This window comes from Panulirus ornatus, chromosome 67 (genome assembly GCF_036320965.1).
Source record: "Panulirus ornatus isolate Po-2019 chromosome 67, ASM3632096v1, whole genome shotgun sequence".
NCBI lineage: Eukaryota > Metazoa > Arthropoda > Malacostraca > Decapoda > Palinuridae > Panulirus > Panulirus ornatus.
The window spans coordinates 5,622,157-5,648,941 of record NC_092290.1 but is presented as its reverse complement, the minus strand read 5'-3'; the positions used below and the strand labels follow the sequence as shown (position 1 = coordinate 5,648,941).

Sequence of the window (26,785 nt, the reverse complement as noted above, 5' to 3'; positions counted from 1 at the left end):
TGGCATTACTGCATTGAAGGAAAACATAATAAGTGATAGTTGGTTTAATTGAAACCATACAAGTATTTCTAGTAAGTCCATAAAACAAATTATTTCATTTTAAAGTTTTATGAATATGCTCAAATTACAGAGATATGTCTTGAACCTACTTAGTAAGGTGTATGGATGACTGCAAGGTTAATGGCATGCATAGAAGATCAGATTGGTGGGAACTACTAAGGCTTCAGGAGAGGTATAGGATGAGTGATCCAAGTGTTTGCATTGAAGAATTTTTGTGAGAAATATGCAGAGAAAAAGAATTGCACATGACATTTATGTATCTTGAGAAAGCACATGATAGGGTTGACAGAGTGACATCATAGAAGGTGCTATGAATGTATGGGATAAATGGAGAGTTACTAAATGCAGTGAGAAGTTTTTACATAGAGAGTAGGCAAGTGTTTGAGTAGGGAGGGAGTCTTTATCAAGGATGTGTACTGTCATTATGGTTCTTTAGTATTTCTCTGGATGTAATGGTGAGGGAAGTGAATGCATGGTTCTTAGGGCCAGGGACAAGTCTATGGCATCTTGGGGCTGCAGAAACATTGGAGATGGATCAGTTGCTCTTTGCAGATGACACAGCTGATGTCAGACTGTCGTGAGAAACTCCAGATTGTGATGATAGAGTTTGTTTCAATATGTGAAAGAAGAAAGTTAAAAGTAGATGTAAAGAAAAGAAAGGTAATGAGGTGCAGCAGAGGGAGACTGGATGGTTTGAGTATGATTTTGATTTGGGGAGGATGTGAAGGAAGTAGAATGCTTTAGGTACTTGTGAGTATACATGGTAGTGAATGGAATCATGGGTGCTGAAATGAGTACTTAGTTGGGAAAGGAGGCTGAGATCATGAATTCTTTGATGAGTGCATGGAAGGAGAGGTCAATGTCTGTTTGAAGGTGTAAGAACTCGTACATTGTTGTATGGATGTGAGTCATACTCACAGAATACAGAACAGAAGAGGATGGATGTGTTAGAAAAGAAGTTTCTTAGAACACTACATGTTGTGTGGTAGGGTGATAGTATAAGGAATGACAGTGTAAGAGAGAGATGTAGCAATAGATTGCAGTATGATTGACAGAGCCGACTAGGGTTTCAGGATTCAAATGTATAGATAGAAGGGGTGGAAGAAAATTAAGAAGTCGAGGAAGGAAGAGGAGACTGAGGAAATGGAGGGATGGAATGAAAGGGGCTATTGGGTATCTAGGGATGTACATTTAGGATGTGGATATGGGATAAAATGAATGGCATCAGTGTGGTATGGGGGGCATCATGCTACCTTAGGATAGAATGAATGGTATCAGTGTGGTATAGGGAGCATCGTTCTGTCCATTGGCTGAAAGAGGTCATATGAAACAGTCAAAGTATAGCGTGGAATAGTATATAGGGCTTGGATATGGATGGTGAGTTTTGGTTTCAGTGCATTGGGCATGTTAGCCAGAGCATATATATTTGCAAATGAGGCCTTTGTTTGTGTTTTTCAGACACTGTCTTGCTAAGATAGTAGAAACTGTTTTGTGTAAATCTGTTCAGCTCTGAAGCATATGGTTGTGAAATATAGTTATGCTGTAGATAATTCAGTTCCATTTCCATGGAAGTGTGCTTCAAAGACATATGTTAGCAACTCAGTTTAAGCATATTGCATGGTCAGAAACAGATATACAGTATCTTGAGAAATCATACTCTCTTTCTACTTATGGATTGTTGTCAGGCACTCATACAAGCCTATGAAAAATCTGTGAACTTTGATTTACCATTCACGATTGGTTTCACTGAAATGTTTGTTTATGTCATTGTTGGTCTTGTTCGTTCAAAGCATCAATTTTTTTCTTACAGATAACTAGGATAGAATATATCCATAGCAAGAATTTCATCCATCGAGACATAAAACCAGACAACTTCCTTATGGGCTTGGGCAAAAAGGGAAATCTTGTGTATATCATAGACTTTGGCCTAGCAAAAAAGTACAGAGACTCTCGCACACATCAGCACATACCTTATCGGGAAAACAAAAATTTAACTGGTACTGCACGTTATGCCTCAGTCAACACTCATCTTGGTATTGGTAAGTACATTGTCACTTAGAGATATAGTTTCTGTAGCCCTCAGGCAGTGTTCAAGAGTGCAAGAAATTTTTAAAGATATTATTAGAGGACAGTTTAATGGAAGAGGATAAAGTGAGAAATTTGAAAATTAAGGGGAGATACAGTATGAGTAGAGCACTGAATGGTTATTGTTGTGGCTAGAGTAAGATAAGTAAACATTCTTTTGTCTTTTATTTTATAGATGTTGATGTGTGGGGAAAAGGTAATGATTTGTGGTAAATGGTTTGAAACTGAATCATTATTGTAGAAGGTTATGAAAGTTAAGAGAATGCTGCAAGGTATAACAATACCACTGATATAGATACATGCATTTGTGAAGGAATAGCTAGGATTGTATGTAATTCTTTTATTATTAAATGAAGATGTTGGAAAATGAAGAAAAAAAATTAATTTTATTTTAAAGTCACAATGTTGTGTACCTTGTCATCATATATGGAGATATATAGACATTTTTTCTGAAAGTTGTATGAAATGGAAAATACAGCCTGCTTAGGTTTGCTGTACTTTTGTGTACAGTACTTTCTCATACTTTTATGATAGTTATTATGAATTGTTTAGACAAATAAACATGGAAGTGTATCAAGTTTTTGTGATGTCACTGTGGTTATGCAACACTTTTATGGATGGGATGTGAGGTGGGGCGTTTGTGTTGGTGTTTTTGCTTTGGTGAAATAGATTGGCAGTTTCTGCAGTTGTTTTATGAAGAAGACACTATTGTTTTATGTGCCTTAGAGGAAGAGGTGGATAGAATGGTGAGATGGTTTAGCGTGTAGAAGGTGACTGAAAGAGAATGTAAATGAAAGTAAGAAATTAGATTTTGAAAAGGGAAGGTTGTCACTGAAGAAATAAGTTATGGACAATTTTGATTTTTAGTTAAGTTTATTAAGGATGGCGTTGGAAAGTTAATGTTGGAAGTGAAGTCATGTAAGGGAGAAAACTTCAGGATGCATTGAAAGTTCCAGTTGATAAAAAAGAAGTTGAGCATAAGGTGTGTAAGAAGGTGGAACAAATTAGGACTCATCCCAGTACTTTTGTGTGTGTGAAACCCAACTTATTTAACTCAGGGTAGGTAACAAATAACAGCAGTGGAGATAGCTGATTAGCATAAAATACTTGGAATTAGGAGGTTGTGAGACATGCAAGGGAGAGAGTGTATTTGAGCAATGTGGTTTACATTGAACAGTGTGCTGTCTGGGCTGAACCAAGGCATATGAAGCCATCAGGAGAAACCACAGAAAGGTCTGTGGGGCCTGATTGTGTAAAGGGGGCTCCAGTTTTGGTGCATTATATATGACTGCTAGAGAGAGAATTTTTGCTGATGAGGCCATTTCTCTGTCTGTTCCTGGTGCCATCTTACAATCATGGGAAAATGTAAACATGTATAAAAGATGTTTTTATTATTATTATTAATTATTATTTTTGTTATTATCTAGAGTCACTGTGGAAGTTATTGTTACAAACATATGATATGGGAGGAAAGCTACGTAAAGCAGTGCAGAGTTTTTGTTAGGAAGAGTAAGGCATGTGTGTGAGTAGAAAGAGAAAGGTGAGTGGTTCCAGGTGAAGGTGGGTGTGCAGTAGTGTTAGATGTCACTGAGGCATTTTAATCTGTTTAGGAATAGGGTGGTGAGGGGGTAAATTTGAGGGTCTTAGAGAGAGGGGGAAATCTCCAGTCACTTAGGGTTGTAGAGGCCTGTGAGCTGAGTTTATTGCTGCTTGCCATTGTCATGGGTCTGGGTGCAGATTTGATTGAGAGACTGCAGAAGCTGGTGTCAGAGTTTATGAGAGAGATAAGAGTTAATGTGAATAAGAGTAAGGTTAAGTATAAAAGGGGAGAGAAACAAGTTAGTTTGAGTTCATTTGAATGGAGAGAACCTGGAGGATGTGGAGTGTTTTAGATATTTGAGAGTGAACTTGGCAGCAGATGGAACCGTGGGAGCTGAATTAAGCCATAAGGTGGCAGAGGGGGCACATGTGCTTGAGTCATATAGGAGTGTATGGAGAGATCTGCATTTTTAAGGGCAAAGATCATTATGGTCCAATAGTAGCTACAAAGGTTTTGTATGGATGTGAGGTGTGGGCCTTGGATGGCAAATTAGAGAAGAGGGTGGATTGCTGGGAATGGAATGTATAACAAAATGTGGTGTGAGGAGAATTGATTGTACAAGAAATGACAGGGTAAGAGAGAGGTGTGGTAGTAAGAAGAGTGTGGATGAGAAAGCTGAAGAGGGTGTGCTGAAATGGTTTGGACATATGAAGAGTATGAGTATGGGGAGGCTTACAAAGGAGTGAGTAAATGCTTTGAGAGTTTAGGGCTTGAACATTTAGGAGAGTGTGAGGTGTGCGTGGGATTGAGCAAATTGTACCGTTGTGGCATGCAGGGGGTAATGTATGGTGTGGATTGAACTAGGGCATATGAATTGGTCAGCAGAAACCAGAGGAAGGTCTGTGGGGCTTAGATGTGAATAGGAGGTTTTGATTTGGTACATTATGCATGACAGATAGAATGCAGATGTCAGCAATGTAGGTGTTCCTCATTTGTTCCTGGCATTACCTTTCTGCTCTGGAAATGTCAGACAAGTATGAAAAAGGAATATTATTATCAAGGTTGTGCTATAGTCAGAGTAGCGAGGAAAATATGGACTTCTCTGGGGTGAAAAGTTCTTTGATGTGATTATACTCCTATGATAAAACCTCATGTAGTGACTTTTCACTGACAGCATGACGTAAAATGGGTAGAGTTTGGTAACACCAGGAGATTCAATGATGTGAGGTTGTTGGGTGAAGTCATTAGACTTATGCATGGATGAAAGACTTATTAAGCTGATTAGGGCTAGGAATATTTCAAGTGAAGATCTTGGAGGAATAATTATGATCTGAATGCAATGAAAACATTTAGTGCATGAAAGTGTATGAATAGAGATGTGGTCTTATTTGACATATCAGAATAGCTTGTAAAATGAAAAGTAAGTAGCATTTTTATAAGAAGTTCATGTGTCACTGCAGCATGCTTGACAAGTGTTGATATTAAAGAAGATGTGGGGGTGATGCTGTGGAAGCATTGTGCACCCAATCCATCCCAGTGAATTGAGAATAATGATAATTGATGATTTGAAGGATTTTGAAAAAAAAAAATTATTCTTGGAGCTTTTCTATGTCTCCTTGCAAGTTGATAAGGCCCTCTTCATTGTATACCTCTCTCCCAAATATGCAAATATGTTCAGGTAGGACAGAACCTTGCAACATACCTTTGATCATCTCATTGCAGTTCAAGAAGGCTCCTTCTAACATGCATTTTTTTTTTTTTCCTTGCATAAGATAATCTCTTCATCAAAGGAATCTCTTCCTGAAGATCCACTTGATCCACTTTCTTTACCAGCCTCCTATGGGATATTGAGTCATTAGCTTTTTGGTTGACCAGAAATGAACAATCCACTCATCCTTGTCTTTTCTCAAATACAAATGTCACTCTTTCATAGAAATATAAGATATTCTTAACACTTGGCTTCCTTTCCTTGAAACTTTGTTGTCTGTCTTTGATAGTTTCTCTTCTGCATGAAGTCATTAGTTTGCTCTCGGAGTATCTTTTTCAGTGCCTTACAGACCTTATTCATCAGGAAGACTGGTCTGTAGGTCAGGGCCTCCTTCCAGTTTCCTTTATTTTGACATTTGCCCACCTGCATTCGCTTTGCAACATGCTTTTTCCTGTGTCGTCTTGAAAAACATATCAAGAGGTTGTTAAGTGTTTCCTAACCCCTAATCAGCATATGTGAAAAGATTTCATCAGTACCACAAGTGTTAAATGGATCAAGACCCATAAGTACTATGTTTGTGACCTTTAGATATTTCATCGCATCCCATGACTTTTTCCCCATTTCATCTCACAGTTGTTGAGGCTATAGTGTCTTTCTTTGTGACATCACATGAACTAGTCATTGTCACATATCCTTACATCATCCTGAATAACTCTTCTTGCTGAATCCCATATCTTTGTTAGGTGCTCTTGAATTTACACTTTACTTATAGTGACTTTAATGAAACGTTATTGATTATCCCTTTCTTTGACCATAATAGTCGTTTCAGATTTTCTTGGTTCCTCTTTTCTTTTCCTGCTCCACTCACCTCTTGCACTCATATACCATACAAATGCTGGATAGCTGGATTTCTTGAGATGTTTTCATCACTGCACTTTGCAAAGACATTTTTCATTGAAACTCATCCTACTTCCTTAACCTGCCCTCTGTATCTAAGGCTGAAGGTACTCATGTTCGTAGCCTATTTTAAACTTCACAGAATCACCATAATGGCCTGGTTCCTGGCTACTGAATTCCATTTTCCAGTTTATGTTATCATAGAAATTGTTTGGTTTTATGTTGTTCCCAAGATTTCATATAATTTCTGAGTCTGGTCTCATCTCTGCTCTGTTTACATCCTAATTTTCCATCCAATCAAACTGAGGTATTACTTTCTCACTTTTTCCAGTTGTTGTCTCATATATGACATTCTCAAAGAAAGATGTAGTAATGATGGAGTATCAGTCCCTTTCATCCAATTGTGTTCATTGATATGCAGGAAAAGGAAGACTTCTTGTATATGTTCTTGAGACTTTGTGTCACCATTAGAATTCAAATTCCTCCATTCTATTTCTTTATAATTCAAGTCACCCATTATCAGTACTTTACCATTTCTGAGAAATCCATGGTTTCCTGTTTCTTGCAGCATCCAGATTTGTCCTTTCATTGTTATCATTGTATTTTTGTTCTTTTTTGTTAAGATTCTGTGGTCTCTATATTATAAACATCACAATACACTTCTTTTTTACATTAACTTTTCCTATTTTGTATAATATAAGCGGGACATATTCCAATGTTTCCTGAAACTTAAGGCTGTCTCCTCCTCTCTTGTCTTCATCCAGTTCCTCTCTTGTCTTTTCTTTCCCTCTTTGCTACCATGTATCCCTGTGGATAGAACAGGTAAGCTTTTATCCCTTTAGTATGTTTTGTTTCCATAACTCCCATAGAATCTTTTGCATTTTTCTTGGTACAGTTCTTGAATTCCACCACATTACCTTGTGCTATTACTCCATCAGCAGTTATATTCTATACTTTACTTTCAGTCTGATATTATCATCACTATATACTGTAGCATGAAGCATAGTTTTCACGTTGAAACTAGACCTTTGTATAGATATTCGTTCTTTCATACTTGTTCATGAGAGGAGTTTTCTGTCTCAGATGTAATTCTGATAAATTTATTGAAAAGATCAGAGGTGTCGGGCACATACAGGAAAAATATTCAAGGAGGAACTGTGAATGAAAAGTGAAGGAGAAATAGAGGTGGGGATATATTTTTGACACAAAAGTCGAAAAAGGGGTTATAAATGTATGATGCATAAGAACATATTTTAAATCCTGTCTAGTAACTTAATCAGACAGGAAGTAGGCTCACTTATACTAACTCCTGTATTATGATTGTTCCAGACACCACTAGTACACTCCTAAGTCAGGGTGATCATACTTCCCTACACTTCTACCGTTTTTTGACGGCTGCTTTTACGAATTGTGTTGGGAGTTAGGAAGATATGTTTCATGCTGGATTTTCCTTTATCAGGTTCATGAATATTTATTAGTATGCTTAACCAAAACTTCAGACTTTTTTGATTATTTCAGTGCACATTTCATAATAGATAGTGTCGTAGAAGGTGACTAAAAGGGAGGGAGCGGGGGACTGGAAATCCTCCCCTCTCATTTATAATTTTCCAAAAGAAGGAATAGAGAGGTGGGCCAAGTGAGGATATACCCTCTAAGGCTCACTCCTCTGTTCTTAACGCCACCTCACTAATGTGGGATAAGATGAATATGTATGGAAAAAAGATTGTAGTTTTTAGATTTGTGATTATAAGAGGGATAGTTGTTATGGTTAGATATGGAGAAAGAATTGTATTTGTTAATGATATTATTGGTTGGAAGAAAATTCTTGACCACATTGTTTTTCTCGGAATTTGCATCTTACAAACCTGTAAAGAAGACAATTATTGATATACATAATTTAATGTAAAAGTATTTTGAAATATTCTATGATATCTACAGAAAAGTAACAGTATGGTCCACTAGTTCTGTGAATTGCTGCATTCTGAGTAGTACACATGACAAATTTTACACAACTGGGTGTTTTTGCTGCCTTTTTTTTTTTTTTTTTTTTTTTTTTTTTTTTTTTTTTTTTTACATCTCTTCTATCCCTTCATCACATAGGTTTGTAGTATGTGTTTCTTCTGAACTTTATTTTCCTACTATTTACCTTTACAGTGCTAGATATCATAATGCTGACCTAGAGATGCAAAGGACCTTCCCAAATTATTTCCCTGGCAGTAGAGGTCTTTGTAGTAGTAATGGCTGAATTATTATTAATCCATTTTCTTTTGAAATGAAGTTTGATCAGTTAGTTCGTGGAATGTTTGAAGACAGGCAGAGAATTCCTGGTCTGTGACATACATTTGCACTGGAAATTAACCTTTTGCAGGTACTTAGGAAGTTTAGTGGGATGGATTTTTTCCTTTTTTTTTTCTCTTTTTTTTTTATGGGGTTTGGCTGGCCGATATGTTATGCATCTATTGAAGAGAACATAGGTATTTCTTTTGGGGGGAACTAGACTGGATCTTATTTATTCATATAAACTTGCAGATATGGCCTTCCTCAGGGGATTCTTACTGACACTTGAAAAACCAGTCATGAACAAACAAGCATCATGGAAGCAGGAGCAACATTAGTGAATAAGAGGCCCATCTCCTGTTAGCTGATTTGATTTTGATGAGGTAACCTCCCACCTTCCAATGTAATTGGCATGGAGTTTGCTTAATGTAACTGAAGCTGAGGTTCTGATTCCGGATGCTAGATGGGCCATTTACTTGAATTATGTTTTTGTCAACATGCTTTTTATATATATATTTATTTTATATTTATTATACTTAATCGCTGTTTCCCGCGTCAGCGAGGTAGCACCAGGAAATAGACGAAGAATGGCCCATCCACTCATGTACACATATGTATACATAAACACCTATTTACACACATATACACAAATATACATACATATACTATTATGCACATGTACATATTCACACTTACTTGCTGTCATCCATTCCTGTTGCTACCCTGCCCCACAAGAAACAGCATCGCTACTCCTTGCTTCAGTGAGGTATCGCCAGGAAAACATACAAAAAAATCCACATGCATTCACACTCAAGTCTACAGCTGTCGTGTAATGCACCGAAACCACAGCTCCCTATCTACATCCAGGTACCATGTACCTTTCCATGGCTCATCCCAGACGCCTCACATGCCCTGGTTCAGTCCATTGACAGCAGGTCGACCCTACATCACTCCAATTCACTCCATTCCCTACACATCTCTCCCCCTCCTCTATGTTCAGGCCCCAATCACTCAAGATCCCTTTCACTCCATCCTTCTACACATATAACCTGGCCTGTGGTGTGCTAGGTAGGTAGTAGCTAATCAAACTACCTTATCTAAGATGTAAAAGAGCCTCTCATACCTCAGGTGTGTTTAATTACTTGGAGCTTACACTCATGGGCCCTCATTTCTTGAACTTTATCTTACAACTTTTAAAGCTTTTTTTTTTTTTTTTATATTTTGTGAGCATTTAATTTCATTGCTTGGTGTATTCCATTCATCCACTACTCTTTATATAGTAGAATTACTTCTCAATGTCTTTTCTACTCACTTCCATAATTGACAAATTTAAGGCCTCTTACATCTCTGGTACTTATTCATTTATTTCTGATATCTCTATTGTCGTCCTTTGGGCTTTCTTCCTTACTTCTTTGTGTTGCTTTCAGTTTGATGACCAAATGTGTGAAGCATATTTTTAGTTTTTTCATAATATTTGATGTGAAGAGTTGGCTGAATATTTCCTTATCCAAGTACTTGAATACAAGTATGTCTGCTGCACAATTCTTAGGTTGGACTTTGGTGCCACATTAGGTGCAGTGTCAACTCTTAACGTCCCTCTCACACACAGATTCCTTTGGCTTACTTGTATTTATTTTCACCCTCTCATCTACCCTATGACTTGACTTCTGCTTCCATGGATGTATGTGTATTTCAGGCATATTCACTCAAATTATTTTTATATTTTTGCTTTAATTTAATCTCTCTAATTACTCGGCTAGAATATAGTGGAATGGTGGATGGAAAGACCTCAGTTGGAAGTGTATGTCATTCTTGAAACATTAGGAAATGTTAAAGTTCGCATTACTAAACCATTGTCAGTCATATCACAGCCTGGATATGTTGGGTAATGAAATTGCGAGTTTGTTTCTCATTCTTATACCATGATGGAAGTTTCAACCCGCTGTCATGGACTGCCACATAGTATTTAGAAAAATTTTTGGTTGTACGAAGTGCCAGTCATCATTTATAACAATGGAACTGAATGTTATAGGTTCTTTTTCATTTGCTTTTAGTGAATTGAAGTTCTGTAATATCTCTTCGTTAGCTGATATATATTCCTTGTCAGTACTATGTATCAACATGTCTGATTCAGATGATTTATTGAGAGAAATGGATTTGAGGTAACTGCTTACATGGACTTAAGGTGTTGGTGTTAAGACACAGGGCAACTTTGTTATGGCCGAGAGGCCTCACCAGTCTGCATTGCTGGATGGACTGCTTTACAATTTTTCAGATGCATTCCTACTGTGTTTTCTTCCTATTTATGTCCACATTAGATATATACAGGAGCATTATTTATTTTGTAATTTTTGATCGTCATAAAAGCTCTCTATAGAACTCAGTATGTGTTGACCTTGTATTACATGTCTATACACATTGTGCTTCTAAAAAGCACAAGTCCCATCATAAGGGCCTCTACCATAGTAACTCATAGAAATTCCATTCAGCTGTGCACTGTCTTGGTAGAAAGTGAGAGCTACCAGAATCTATCTATTTATATCTCTGGTATCTGTTTCTTCTAGGAACTCCCCCAAGGGTGTGGTTAACACAAAAGCATCTCCATAATTGGTGAACTCTTGTGACCCATTGTATCCTTTAGTGCTTTACCCTTAACAGGCTACTGGCTGGGAGCAGCTGTAGCACAGGGTTTCCAAAGGCTCCTAACTAATTTTCAAACCAATTTTTTCTACCTAATGTTCATTCCTAATGTTCCAACTTACTGTTGTCTGTTGCTCCCACCCAATGATCATACCAACTACTACCTCCTAATGTTTACTTAATGTTCCTTCTTATTGTTCCTACCAACTACTTTTACCTATTGGTCCTACCATTTTGCCAAATGGCAGGGTTAGTGCATACTGCACACTGCATTGCAGGAAAATCTAGAGTTACGAACAATGAATTGTATGAGTTAAGTGTTTTTCATGTTTTGTGTGTGACAAGGAGAGATTGTATGTTTGTGAACAGAGTGCCAGGAGTCCATGTGTGGATGAGGCAGGAAGAAAAGACAGCTTCCTTGAGTCAGAGGAGTGCAACTTGACAGCCACTGAACTACTGGCTAGCTATGCAGCTGCCACTAACCCTCCCAGTACTCAGCCGGGTAGTACTGGTAATATACCTTCCTTGTCAATGCTGCCTGTTGTTTACTGCAGCATTATCAACCCAGATTGAGATATATTTCAATGTAGTATCTGATTAATTTAAGTAGTCAAAAATTTCACTATTAAACACATGAACTTCAAGGATAGAATGTGACAAATTGTTGGATAAATTGTCACAGAAGCCTTATATATTAACCTCTCCATCTGTGACACAATGAACAAGAGCATTGTAAATACTTGTAAGTTCTTCAGTATTAGTATTGACTGTGCTTCCATGAATTTATTTTGATGTTTTAATGCTTAGTTTCTAGCAAAGCCCATTTGGAGAATTATATCGTGTTCATTCAGATCCATCTTTTGCTTTTGAAAGGCCTTTCTCTGTTCATTAAGTTCTTCAAAAACTTCTGGTATATTTAGACCTCAGCAAGTTATTGTGCCCCAATCCTTCATGTGACAAGATGTGTTGAGTACAGTATGCTGATCACTGTTACTCTCATGAGTTAATTATCTATGTATCAAATACAAACTTAAGGTTTCTTTTGCCCTTGGACTGTAGGTATGTAGTCTTTTCATTTATCTTGCATTTGTTGGCACAGAATTTACTACGTCAGATTATTTCAATAGTAACCTTTCAGTTTACAGAAAACATCTTAAAGAAAACCATCTGAACATACAAAGGGTGAAAAATCACAAAATTTAGAGAGGCCCGCCTTATGTTCAGGGTACTGCTCCATGAAAAACTTGTGCACTTGTAAATATTATGTAAGCAAATGCTTCACGGCTTTATGCTTCTGATCTCTTTTGTCATTTCTAATCATCTTCACATCTCTTCTTTCCCCATTTGCCTTGATATTTCTTCACACAGCCTTTTGGGTTTGAGCTGATATTTGCCTTTGATGAGTTATTCCAGGTCTTATGGGTAAAACCTCCAGGCTAGTGTTTTGCAGTTTTTTCCACAACTACTTCATCTTCCTTGGGGTGTTAGGAAGCATACTAAATGTACACTTGTCAGTCATGCCTAATGCTTATTAAGTTTCATAAGCATCACTAGCCTCAGATGTATGTGGGTCTTGTTCATTTCCAATCAAGTTAACCACTTCTGTTTCCTGTGGTTCCTGACCCTAGTGGCTGTCAGTCACATCATTCTGAATAGTGCTGTTCCCCGAATCCTTGCACAGTAAGACTCACATTTGCTTATATTTCTCCTCCGATAAGCTTTTTCACCCTTCTTTGTATCATATCTCCTTTGTTTCTCTGTGGGCATCTTGATGACATGGCATTTTTTATTTTTGAGTCAGCTGTGTTTGCTGGTTGTTTTCAGATTCAAAATTAGAGGAGTTAAAGAAAAGAAATGCAAATACAACAGAACATATAGTTAGCATAGTATAGATGCATAAGAATGTGTGGAGAAGCAACAAAGTAAATAAGCAAAAAATGATATCAGATATGATGCACAACCAAGTATTAATGTGTGTAAGGGTCATTACCTTTTCAGCTGTAACTACTCTTAAATTACAGTTGTAATGTACCTGATAGGCATTTATGGGATGCCATAGCAACAAGAGAAACATTGTAGGGTTATTTTAGTATGGAACTAGGATGCATATTTATATTTTTTATTTATTTGCGTTTGCTCATTACTTTGCCCCCATATAGAACTTGTTATTTACAAACTCAGCATGGGGAAAACAAAAAGTAAGAGTCTACTCTGTAATTACATGAACTTCAATTACATGTCAAAGCAAAACTTTGCGTGATTTACGGAATATTCTGATTGTGTTTACATTCCAAAGAGGTACTTACAAGCTTCTATCAGTGATAAAAGTATTAAATTAATATTAGAATGTGAAATGATCATAAATGAATTAACCCATTTTTAGGGATCTTTTTGTTCTGTATGACATGGTGTAAGGGTTTCGAAATTAACCCTCTAAGGTAAAGAATGTTTCTTTTCAGATTCATGCAATCCTGTGTTTTAGCCTTGAAATTATATAGGATTCCTGAAGTTTATGTGAATTTCAGTTTTTAACTCTCAGATTGACATTTTCATGGAATGTCTGTGGTGCACTTAAGTATTATGCATACATGTCTGATATCTTGCATTACTTTATTATTTCTTTATTTTTCATATCTACTTCTTTATTTTCATATCTACAGAACAAAGCAGAAGGGATGACTTGGAAAGTCTAGGTTATGTTTTGATGTACTTCAATAGAGGATCGCTTCCTTGGCAAGGGCTCAAAGCTGCTACAAAAAGACAAAAATATGAAAGAATCAGTGAAAAGAAGATGCAGACACCTATTGAAGAGCTCTGCAAAGGATTTCCTAGTTAGTAAATTTACCTGAATAGTTTCTGATGAACTTGATATTTTTTAAGTGTTCATACATATTTTCAGTTTGTTACAGGTCCTTGGAGTGCACAGTGCACTTTTCACTATCCTTTCAAACAATGTGTCACAAAATATGAATTGCATATACTTTTAGCTGTTTGTCAGAGCATAGAAACTGAATTCATTTTACCTTTTGTGACACAAGTCAGATTGCAAAAATGAATATTAACCATTCCTTTTGAGTCATCTTTGCCAGAAGCACTTCATAATTGTTGGAAAAGACATAAACAACCTCATTTTTTTCTTTTTTAACACATTTGCCATTTCATACATTAGCTGGTTATTTCCAAATAAAACATGAAGAAAAGGCCTCATTCACTCATCCATTTTTTAGCTGTCATGTGTAATGCACCAAAACCATAACCCCCTATTCACAACCAGGCCCCACAGACCTTTCTGTTGTTCCCCCTCAGCTACATGAATTCATATTCTCTGGTTCAGTGTATGGACAGCACATCATCCCCAGTATACCATGCCATTCTCCTTCCTACATGTTCAGACCCTGAGTGTTCAAAATCATATTAACTCCATCCTTCCATCTCTGCTTTGGTCTTCCCCTTCCCCTTTTCCTGTCTTCTTCAGTTGTATGTATCCTCCTTTTTGACCTCTCCATACTCATACTCTCCATATATTCACATCACTTCAACAAACCCACTTCAGCTTTCTCAATGATACTCCTCTTAGTACTTTACCTGTCTTACTCATCAACTCACCTCACACCACTTACTGTCCTCAAACATATAACTTTCAACACATTCACTCCCTTCTGTACATCATTGTCTATAGCCTATGCCTTGCATCCATACATCATCATCAGGACAATTGTAGCTTCAGATACCCATTTTTGCCCTTCTAGACAGCAACCTCTTTTTCCATACATTTCTCAGTGCTTCCAGAACCTTTTCTCCCCCTCATGGTTCCATGTTTTCATTCATTACCACATCCACTTCCAGGTATCTAAATCACGTCACTTCTTTCAAGTTTTCTCTATTCAAACTCTCATCCCAACTGACATGGCCCTTTGCAATGTTATACCTAATAACTTAGCTTTTATTCACACTTTCTCCTTTATTTTATAATCTTTCCATCATCTGCAAACATAAGCAAGTGTATTATTATGTTTGGAGACTGTATGCATTTGATCCACCCAAGTAATTTGGTAATAGTAATGTGATATCAGGTTTTTAGATAGATTCTACAAGTACAGTTTGAGTGCAATTTTGCATTTTATTCTTCCAGATGAGTTTGCGACGTACCTGAATTTCTGCCGGTCTTTACGCTTCGAAGAGAAGCCAGACTACAGTTACCTGAGGCAGCTCTTCCGCCAGCTCTTCCATCGTCAGGGCTTTACCTATGATTATGTCTTTGACTGGAATATGCTCAAATTTGTAAGTAAATCACCTAATTTTATCATCTTCAATATTTAGCAGTATGTTTTGAAAATTTCAGAATATGACAACTGTAGTTTAGAACTTTTCATGTGGAATGTTTAATTTTCTTTTCACATTATCGTAGCTCAATCATGAAATGCACTGTGCCTATACTTCTTTTTCTTTTCTCTTTTAATGCTTTTGTGCTTTTTTTTCTCCCACAGCAAGGGAACACGAGAAACAGATAACTGAGTCTTTAAGGAAAAATACTTTTTGGCTCCTGTTCTTTCATTTCAAGAGTTATTACAGACTTAAATGATTGCAAGCTTTCTCTGTTTTCCATCTTATTTGCATTCTGTATTATGAATGAGAGTTTTGGGTAGTATTCCTTCTCCTTTGTGCTCATATTTTTCTTAATTTCTTAAGAAAATTCTTAAAACAGGTAGTATAACCTAATGTTGGCATATCATATTCCTTGAAGTGGTCTTTCAAACCCATTTTTGTTTGATTTCACTTTGCCTCCTTTTCCTATACTTGATTGCCGTTTCCTGTGTAAATGAGGTAGCCCCAGGAACAGATAAAAGAAGGGCTGTATTTACCATCATCCATTCTCTTGATGTCATGTGTAATGCACAGAAACCATAGCTCCCCATTCACACCATTCCCTGGTTCAGTCCATTGACAGACCATCGACCTCTGTATATCACATCATTCCAGCTCACTCTATCCTGTGCACATTTTTTACCCTCCTGCATGCTCAGGCCCTGATTGCTCAGAACCTTTTTCATTTCATTCTTCCATCTCCAGGTTTGTTTCCCTGTTCTCCTTGTTCCCTCCATTTCTGATGTATGTATTCTTTTTGTTAAGCTTTCCTCACTAATTCTATACCTGTGTCCAAACCATTTCAGCACATCCTCTTCCCCTCTTTCAACCACATTTATTACCACACTTCTCTCTTACCCTTTCACTATTTACTTAATCAAACCACCTCACACCATATATTGTCCTCAGACTTTTCATTTCCAACACCTCCACCCTCCTCCACATGTAGCCTATGTATAGCCTATGCCTTGCATCCATTAATTATTATTGAGATGACTGTACCTTCAAACATACGTATTTTTGCCTTTTCAGTTAATGATCTTCCTTTCCGCACATTTTTCAGTATTCCCAGAACCTATGCTGTTTCCCACATTTATGCTATGAACAGAAAAAGAAAGGCCACATCCGCTCACATCCATTTTCTTGCTGTCATTTGATGTGCACTGAAACTCCAGTTCTCTATCCACAACCAGGTCCCAGATCCCTTTTGAAGGTTTACTGTAAATGCTTCACATTCCCTGGTTCAGTCTTTCTGACAGCACATCTACCCCTTTATACCACATTGTTTGAATTTAGTCTGTCCCTTGAATGACTTTCATCCTCACGCATGATCAGGCCCTGACTGCTTAAAACCTTTTTTACTCCATCTGTCCAGCTTTGATTTGGTCTCCCCATTCTCCTTATTCCCTGCACGTCTTACACATACATCATCTTTGTCAACCATTCCTCACTATTTCTCACCGTGTGTCCAGACCATTTCAGTAAACCGTCTTCAGCTCTCAACCACATTTTTTTTTATTATTATTATTATTATTATTATTATTATTATTATTATTATTATCTCATCTCTTTCTTATCTTTTTATTACTTCATCAAATCACCTCACTCTGTATATTGTCCTCAAAACTTTCATAACCAGTACATCCACCCTCCTCTGCATAGCCTTATCTGTACCCCATGCCTTGGATCCATATGATGTTGGGACTGCATTACCTTCAGACATACCCATTTTTGCCATCCCAAATAATATTTTCTCTTTCCACTCATTCATCAGTGCCCCCAGAACCCTCGCTCTTTCACCCATCCTATGACTCACTTCCAATTCTGTGGTTCCATTTGTATGTATGTTTGTTGTATCTTTGTAAAGAGATTTATACTTTTTCAGCTTTCCTGCTTTAAAGAAGTAGCACAAGGAAAAGATAACAGACAGTTTGATGAAAAAATACTTATTTGCCTCTTGTTTTCCACTTTAGAAAGTCTCTACCTCTACCCTCCATTCCCTTCCTTTCTATTTAGTCTTCTCCTCAGTCAAATTTATAAATGTGATGCTTATATATTAGTCCAACTTTTTTTTTTTGTTTCCATATGCCTTCAGGGTGGTTCACGAAATCAAGAAAATGAGATAGAGCGAAGAGATCGTCAGAGCCACAAACCTCAAGCCACAGGTGCCACATCCCGGATACGGCATGACACTACCGTTGGGGGTGTTTTGCCCTCCCCAACTGCGGGTGAGTTGCAAGTACCCCCTCCACCCCCTGCCGGCTCTGCCCTTCCACTCCTTGGTCATCACACTCCCTTATGTGACCTGGAGCCTTTGAGGCCAGTGCTGCTCAAGACCTCGTGGTTCCCAGGTCACACTCAGTCCCCAATCGCACAGGCTGCCTTGACTAAGTGACTTTTTGATGCACCTATCTATCATCTACACACCATTCAGAATTGTGTTTATCATCATCAGTACCACATATCTTTAATGGATTTCTTGCCTTCATTTCCCTAACTTCATAACCTTTTTAAATATTTTTTTCTGTCTTCCTTTATATCTAAACTAAAATTGCTTGTCCATATGACTTGTTAACTTCATTTGCTCCTCTCACCTTATTTATGTAGGATTTGGTATTAATAGCCAGTATCGCTTCTTGTAGGTTTCGGTTTTATTCATGCCAAGTGAAATGAAGTCATTTTATTCCCCTTTGTTTTTATTACTATTTACCAAAATTCTATTGGCACGAGGGCTAATGTAAAGGGCCACTGTGTACTTTTGGCTCAAATTTCCTACGATCAGTTTTAGAACTTTCTTCATACTTAATGTGTGTAGCTCAGTGTGTGACACAGTCATGTAGTATAACCTGTAGATTGTTATTCAGTAATGCTCATTTTCCTTCTCACAAATTAAGGAAATGTGCCATATCGGATCTTTGAAAGACTATGAACTGATATTGTCACATGTTGAGCAGATATCTTTCCCTAGTTAGATAATCTTACATTTTGCTCTCCCCCTTACAGGGAAACCACTTGTTATTTGAACCCCAAGGAACCAATAACCATTCAATACTCCTGGAAATCAGTTGATAGCAATTAACAACTATAGGTTTTTGTAGTACCAAGAATGTTCCACCCGGACTTCAGAAAAGCCGTCTTTCAGTTCAGAAACTTCTTTCAAGACCAATTCTTCATGTAAGCTGCACTGAATATTATGCACTGATAGGAACTTCACTGCTCCTTGTAAGCACCTTTGTATTTTATGGTTTTGAAATACAATTGATGTAGCTGTTGATGGCAGGTCAAAGATCAAGATATTATTTTATACTGTATCTCACATTGAAAGATTCTTGGACTGCATACTTTTTTGTAAATAATCGTTGCCTTTTGTGTTGTATATAATTCAAGATAAAGCTCATATTTCTGCTGTATTTTTTATTTAGGTTAGGTTCTCATCAAAATGTTCCATCAGATTTCAATTGTTCTCAGACTCATTTATACAGCATTGTAACCTTATGGGTTGCATTCATGTAGTTTGTGTGTGCTCTTGTACTATTCACTCAGTGCTTGCTGTTGAACTGTGCATGACAGTGTTAAAGAGACGGATGGATTGTAGAGTGATAGGGCATTTGTATATGTACAACAATTGTTTTTACCATGATGTATGACAGTGGTATGAATAAATACATTTGAAGTAATGCTTCGTACTATCTTTTGTAGGCATTCCTTCATTTGTGACCTTGGCATTAGCCCTCCTGCCTTTTTTGATTTTCCTTGATATTTATATGAAAATGTTGATTTTTTTTGGCTTTGCATGATATACTTTTTATCTTTTATTTTACCCTGAAGAAGTGTGTGTGTGTGTGTATATATATATATATATATATATATATATATATATATATATATATATATATATATATATATATATTTATTTATATAAATTTTTGATACTTGTTCACTGTTTCCCACATTAATGAGGTATCACCAGAAACTGACAAAAAATGGCCTTATTCACTCACATCCACTCTCTGCTTGTCATGTGTAATGCACAAAATCCAGATGTCCCCTGTCCTCAGCCAAGTCCCACTGACCTTTCCACACTTTGCCCCATGTATACCACATCACTCCAGTTCACACTCCATAGGACACTTCACGTGCATGCTCAAATCCCAGACACCCAAAGCTTATTTCTCTCCTTGCTTCCCCCTTTTTTGGTTCCTCCATTCACTAATGTTATATGGACCCTATTAGTCATCCCCTTTTCATTCATTCTTTCCTCATGTCCGAACCAGTTTAGCTAACACACCCTCTTCAGCTCGCTTATACATAATCCTAATACTTACACATCACTCTTGTACCATACCATTTCTTATTCAAAGAACCCTCCTCACATCATATATTGTCTTCATAACAATTTTGTTAACAACACATACACCCTCTTTTGTACATTCTGTTCAAAGGCCCTTACCTTGCATCCATGAAACCAGCAGGCCTGTTTTACCATCAAATATATTCATTTTACCCTCACCGACAGTGACGTTCCTTTCCACACATGCCTCATTGTGCCCATGACCTTTGCCCCCTCACCCACCCTATGGCTCACTGTAACTCCCATTTTTCCATTAACTGCCATATTCACTTCATGTTTTTCCATTCAAACTCTCACTTCAAATTACTTGTCCCTCCTGACTGCTGACTCTAATTACCTTGTTTTAATTCACATTTGCTATCAACTTTCGAATATCACATACCCCTCAGAAACAAGATTTTTCTGTCTCTCACCAAGGGACCTGACACCAGCACTGTGGCATCATCAAATAGTAACTGACTCACATCAAAATCGCTCCAACCCCAGACAGACAGCATACCTGCCCCTCACTCAAAGACCCTCGCATGTACTTCTCCCACCATCCCATCCAAAGACAGTTGAACAGCCATGGAGACATCCCACACTTGTACCAAAGACCCACCTTCACCTAGAACCACTCATCCTCCTCTCCTCCTACTTGCACACATGCCTTACTCCCTTGATGAAAGCTCTTCACTGCTTTTAACAGTTAGCAGCTATACTCACACTTTGTATATTCACAGCACCTTCCACAGAGTATCTGCATCAGTCCTATCACATGCTTTTTTAGAGATCCATAAATGCCACTCACAAGCCCTTCTGTTTTTGAGTATTTCTTTTACACATTCTTTGATGTGAGCATCTGGTACATACTTGCTCTTCTACTCCTGAAGCCACTTTGTTCCTCCCCAGTATGAGCTGTATGCATGTCATCACCCAACCTTTCAACTCAATAGGTACACTCAACAAACTTGTACTTATTAGTAGTTTGAACAGTCACTTTTGTCTCCCTTGCCTTTATACAATGGCACTCTACAGGAATTCTGCTAGTCCTCAGGCACCTCATCATAAGCCATACATGCATTGAAAAAATAACCAAACATCAAAATCACTCCTTCTCTTAAGAAATTCAACAACAGTAACGTCCACAATAGCTATCTTGCCACATGTCACCTTGTGCAAGGCTTTCACCTCCTTTTTTCCTCTTTTCACCAAACCACTTGGCATGACACTCTCACTGCATATACCTCCCTAATCCAAACACACTACATCTGCTACCCCATCATCAAACACATTCAACAATCTGTCAGAGTTATCACTTCATCCCTTTTCCTCATCTCTTCTTGTCACCTCTTACCCATTTACCCCCTTCACCACTGTTCCTACTTGTTCTCTTGTTTTTTCACACTATTGACCTTCCAAAATGTTCCCCAGTTCTCCCTGAAGTCTGCTGATGATGTCTCACCTCAACTCTTTTCTGCCCTCTTTATAACCTCTTCTGACCTTCCTCTTTCAGCCTTTTTCTCATGTACATCTCCAAATCTCCTACACTGCTCCTCTGTAAGTAATGCCCATACATCTCTCTCTTCTCTTTTGTTAGCACCATAACTTCTTCATTCCACTGTTCACTACCCTTTCTCACATGCCACTCCCACCTTCTACATGCTATGCATGTCACTTGCACATATAAACTCTGCTTCCCTAAATACCTCTCAATTTCTTACCTACTCCCTTAGCCTCATTGCTCTCCCCTTGTGCCATTCTATGCTCAGTCTCTTGGTATCTCTGCACAAGTCTCTTTTTGAAGCTGACTTGTACCCTCTCTTCTCCCATATAATTTTCTCCTTCGAAAGCCTTCTCAAGTCTTCACCCTTTCTAGATGTCCCATCGCTTGCCCTTTTCAGCACATTCACATCCATGAGTACCTTTTGTGCATGCCTATCAGTTACCACATAATCAGATAATACCAGGTTACCACCTTTCTTACTGACCCACAAATTCTTATGTATGCCCCTCTTTTCAAACAGGTATTCCTAGTCATACATCCTTTTTCAGTACACAACTCCACAAGCTATCCACCATTTCAGTTCACTTTATTGAGCAGCCCATGACCCTCATTTATACCCTTAACTGCAACATAGACCTATTTTAGCATTGAAATCACTTCACTAATACTCAATCTCTCGCATCAGAAGTGCTCACTCACTCGCACAACTGAATCAGTCACCCCTCTTCATTTTTCTCATAGCCTGGTGCTTGATCATCATCCACCTTTCATAACCCATTTTCATTTTTACTCGCATCAGCCTGGGGGGTCACTTCCTTATATTCATTCACACATGCCACAACTCCTCTTTCACTAGAAGTGCTACCTGCTCCTTAACTCTCCATCTTCACACAAACCCTTGACTTTACCCATAAGACTTTCAGCAACTATTCTTTCCCCTTATCCTTGAGCTTTGATTCACTCTGAGCTAAAACTTCCAAGGTGCTTTACTCAAATGTACTTCTCTCCCTTCTTTTCTATTTGGTTACATCTATGCACATTCAGACAACCCAGCCTGAGCTTTCAAGGGGGCTGAGCATTAAAAGTACAAGGAGGGAGGGGTTTCCAGCACCATGTTCTTACCCCTCATAATTGCCGTCTATGACTTGGGAGGGCATATGTAAGAAGTATTCTTTTTCCCCTGTCCCTGGGGATATATATGTATTGTTATTATTATTATTATCATTATCATTATACTTGATTGCTGCTTCCCTCATCAGCTAGGTAGTGCCAGGAAACAGACAAAGGAAGACCACCACTCATATGTACCGATATATACATACATATATGTATGAATATCAACATCTACACGTGTACATATTCATACTTGCTTGCTTTCTTCCATTCCCAGCACTACCCCACCCCACAGGAAACAGCATCGCCACCCACTGCGTCAGCGAGGTAGCGCCAGGAAAACAGACCAAAAAAAGGCCACATTCTCTCACACTCAGTCTCTATCTATCATGTGTGATGCACCAAATTCACAACGTCCTATCCACATCCAGGCCCCATAGACCTTTCCATGTTTTGCCCCAGACATCTCACATGCCCTGGTTCAGTCTGTTGACAGCATATTGACCCTGGTATACCTCATCGCTCCAATTCACTCTATTCCTTGCACTTTTTACCCTCCTGCATGTTCAAGCCCAGATCACTCAAAATGTTTTTTACTCCATCCTTCCACCTCCAGTTTGGTCTCCCGCTTCTCTTTGTTCCCCATCTCTGACTCATCTTTTTCTTTCTTTCGTACTATTCGCCATTTCCCGCGTTAGCGAGGTAGCGTTAAGAACAGAGGACTGGGCCTTTGAGGGAATATCCTCACCTGGCCCCCTTCTCTGTTCCTTCTTTTGGAAAATTGAAAAAAACGAGAGGGGAGGATTTCCAGCCCCCCGCTCCCTCCCCTTTTAGTCGCCTTCTACGACACGCAGGGAATACGTGGGAAGTATTCTCTGACTCATATATCCTCTTTATCAACCTTTCTTCACTCATTTTCTCCATATGTCCAAATCATTTCAACACACCCTGTTCTGCTTTCTCAACCACACTCTTTTTATTACCACACATCTCTCTTTTTCCATATTTGCGTGCCGTTTTTCACATATGTGTATATATTTTATTTATTTATTTATTTATTTTGCTTTGTCGCTGTCTCCCGCGTTAGCGAGGTAGCGTAAGGAAACAGACGAAAGAATGGCCCAACCCATGCACATCCACATGTATATACATACACGTCCACACACACAAATATACATACCTAAACATCTCAACGTATACATATATATACACATACAGACATATACATATATACACATGTACATAATTCATACTGTCTGCCCTTACTCATTCCCATCACCACCCCACCACACATGAAATAACAATCCCCTCCCCCCGCATGTGCGCGAGGTAGCACTAGGAAAAGACAACAAAGGCCACATTCGTTCACACTCAGTCTCTAGCTTTCTTGTATAATGCACTGAAACCACAGCTCCCTTTTCACATCCAGACCCCACAAAACTTTCCACGGTTTATCCCAGATGCTTCACATGCCCTGGTTCAATCCATTGACAGCACCTCAACCCCTGTTTACCACATCGTTCCAATTCACTCTATTCCTTGCACGCCTTTCATCCTCCTTTATGTTCAGGCCCCGATCACTCAAAATCTTTTTCACTCCATGCTTCCACCTCCAATTTGGTCTCCCACTTCTCCTCGTCCCCTTCACTTCTGACACATATATCCTCTTTGTCAGTCTTTCCTCACTCATTCTCTCCATGTGACCAAACCATTTCAATACACCCTCTTCTGCTTTCTCAACCACACTCTTTTTATTACCACACATCTCTCTAAGCCTTTCATTACTTACTCGATCAAACCACCTCACACCACTTATTGTCCTTAAACATCTCATTTCCAACACATCCACTCTCCTCCACACAACCCTATCTATAGCCCATGCCTCGCAACCATATAACATTATTGGAACCACTATTCCTTCAAACATACCCATTTTTGCTTTCCGAGATAACATTCTCACCTTCCATGCATTCTTCAACTCTCCCAGAACCTTCACGCCCTCCCCCACCCTGTGACTCACTTCTGCTCCCATGGTTCCATCTGCTGCCAATTCCACTCCCAGATGTCTAAAACACTTCACTTCCTCCAGTTTTTCTCCATTGAGACTTACCTCCCAATTAACTTGTCCCTCAACCCTACTGAACCTAATAACTTGCTCTTATTCATATTTACTCTCTGCTTTCATCTTTCACACACTTTACCAAACTCAGTCACCAGCTTCTGCAGTTACTCACCCGAATCAGCCACCAGCGCTGTATCATCAGCGAATAACAATATATAAACTATTTTTTTCATTCATATTTGCCATTTCCTGCATTAGCAAAGTAGTATTAAGAACACAGGTCTCAACCTTAGAGGGAATACCCTCACTTGACCCCCTTCTCTGTTCCTTCTTTTGGAAAATTGAAAATGGGAGGGGTGCGTGATGTCTCCATGGTTGTTTAATTTGTTTATGGATGGAGTTGTTAGGGAGACGAATGCAAGAGTTTTGGAGAGAGGGGCAAGTATGCAATCTGTTGTGGATGAGAGGGCTTGGGAAGTGAGACAGTTGTTGTTCGCTTATGATACAGAGCTGGTGGTTGATTCAGGTGAGAAACTGCAGCAGCTGATGACTGAGTTTGGTAAAGTGTGTGAAAGAAGAAAGCTGAGAGTAAATGTGAATAAGAGCAAGGTTATTAGTTACAGTAGGGTTGAGGAACAAGTCAATTGGGAGGTAAGTTTGAATGGAGAAAAACTGGACAAAGTGAAGTGTTTTAGATATCTGGGAGTGGATTTCACAGTGGATAGAACCATGGAAGTAGAAGTGAGTCACAGGGTTGGGGAGGGGGCAAAGGTTCTAGGAGCATTGAAGAATGTGTAGAAGGCAAGAACATTATCTCGGAAAGCAAAAATGGGTATGTTTGAAGGATGGTCGTTCCAACAATGTTATATGGTTGTGAGGCGTTGGCTATAGATAGGTTTGTGCGGAGGAGGGTGGATGTGTTGAAAATGAGATGTTTGAGGACAATAAGTGGTGTGAGACGGTTTAATCGAGTAAGTAATGAAAGGATAAGAGAGATGTGTGGTAATAAAAAGAGTGTGGTTGAGAGAGTAGAAGAGGATGTATTGAAATGGTTTAGTAACATAGAGAGAATGAGTGAGGAAAGATTGACAAAGAGGATATATGTGTCAGAGGTGGAGGGAACGAGGAGAAGTGAGAGACCAAATTGGAGGTGGAAGGATGGAGTGAAAAAGATTTTTGAGAGATCGGGGCCTGAACATGCAGGAGGGTGAAAGGCGTGCAAGGAATAGAGTGAATTGGAACGATGTGGTATACCACGGTCGGCATGCTGTCATTGGATTGAACAAGGGCATGTGAAGTGTCTCGGGTAAACCATGGAAAGTTTTGTGGGGCTTGGATGTGGAAAGGGAGCTGTAGTTTCGGTGCATTATTACTAGAGACTGAGTGTGAATGAATGTAGTCTTTCTTGTCCTTTCTTAACACTACCGCATGCAGGGGGTAGGGAATGCCATTTCATGTGTGGCGGGGTGGTGACGGGAATGGTTGAGGGCAGCAAGTATGAATATGTACATGTGTATATACATGTCACTGTATGTATATGTATGTATACATTGAAATGTATAAGTATGTGAATGTGTGGGCGTGTATCTATATACATGTGTATGGGGGTGGGTTGGGCCATTCTTTTGTCTGTTTCCTTGCGTTACCTCTCTAACGCGGGAGACAGCGACACATTATAATGAAAAAACAAATATTCCTATGAGTCCACGGGAAAAATGAAACATGATAATTTTTTTTCATCATTATTATACTTAATCGCCATCTCCTGCGTTAGTGAGGTAGTGCAAGGAAACAGATGAAAGAATGATGTCAACCCACCTACATAAACGCCCACACACTTACATACACATACCTATACATTTCAATGCATATACATACACAGACATATACATATATACTTTCTTTTCTTCTTCTTTCAAACTATTCGCCATTTCCCGCATTAGCGAGGTAGCATTAAGAACAGAGGACTGGGCCTCTGAGGGAATACCCTCACCTGGCCTTCATCCATTCCTGTTGCCACCCCGCCACACAAGAAATTGCACACACACACACACGCAAGATAGCACTAGGAAAAGACAAAAAAAGTCCACATTCGTTCACACTCAGTCTCTAGCTGTCATGTGTAAAGCACCAAAACCATAGCTCCCTTTCCACATCCAGGCCCCACAAAACTTTCCATGGTTTACCCCAGATGCTTCACA

The 26,785-nt window shown here is 38.6% G+C and overlaps 1 protein-coding gene across 6 annotated transcripts in view; it reads left to right on the top strand.

Annotated features, from left to right (window-relative positions):
- The window catches only part of dco (discs overgrown), a 143,811-nt gene that overhangs the window by 94,416 nt on the left and 22,610 nt on the right, over positions 1 to 26,785 (top strand). For 3 of the 6 annotated variants that reach the window (XM_071658999.1, XM_071659001.1, XM_071659000.1), the window contains exons 5-9: positions 1,871 to 2,099; positions 13,868 to 14,038; positions 15,340 to 15,488; positions 17,668 to 17,800; positions 18,576 to 19,249. In XM_071658999.1, the coding sequence (XP_071515100.1) occupies positions 1,871 to 2,099; positions 13,868 to 14,038; positions 15,340 to 15,488; positions 17,668 to 17,800; positions 18,576 to 18,595 (702 nt within the window). In that variant the 3' untranslated portion in view covers positions 18,596 to 19,249. Of the gene's footprint in view, positions 1 to 1,870; positions 2,100 to 13,867; positions 14,039 to 15,339; positions 15,489 to 17,667; positions 17,801 to 18,575; positions 19,250 to 26,785 lie in introns of those variants that run through there. The other 3 variants (XM_071658995.1, XM_071658996.1, XM_071658998.1) reach the window with 1 other exon arrangement.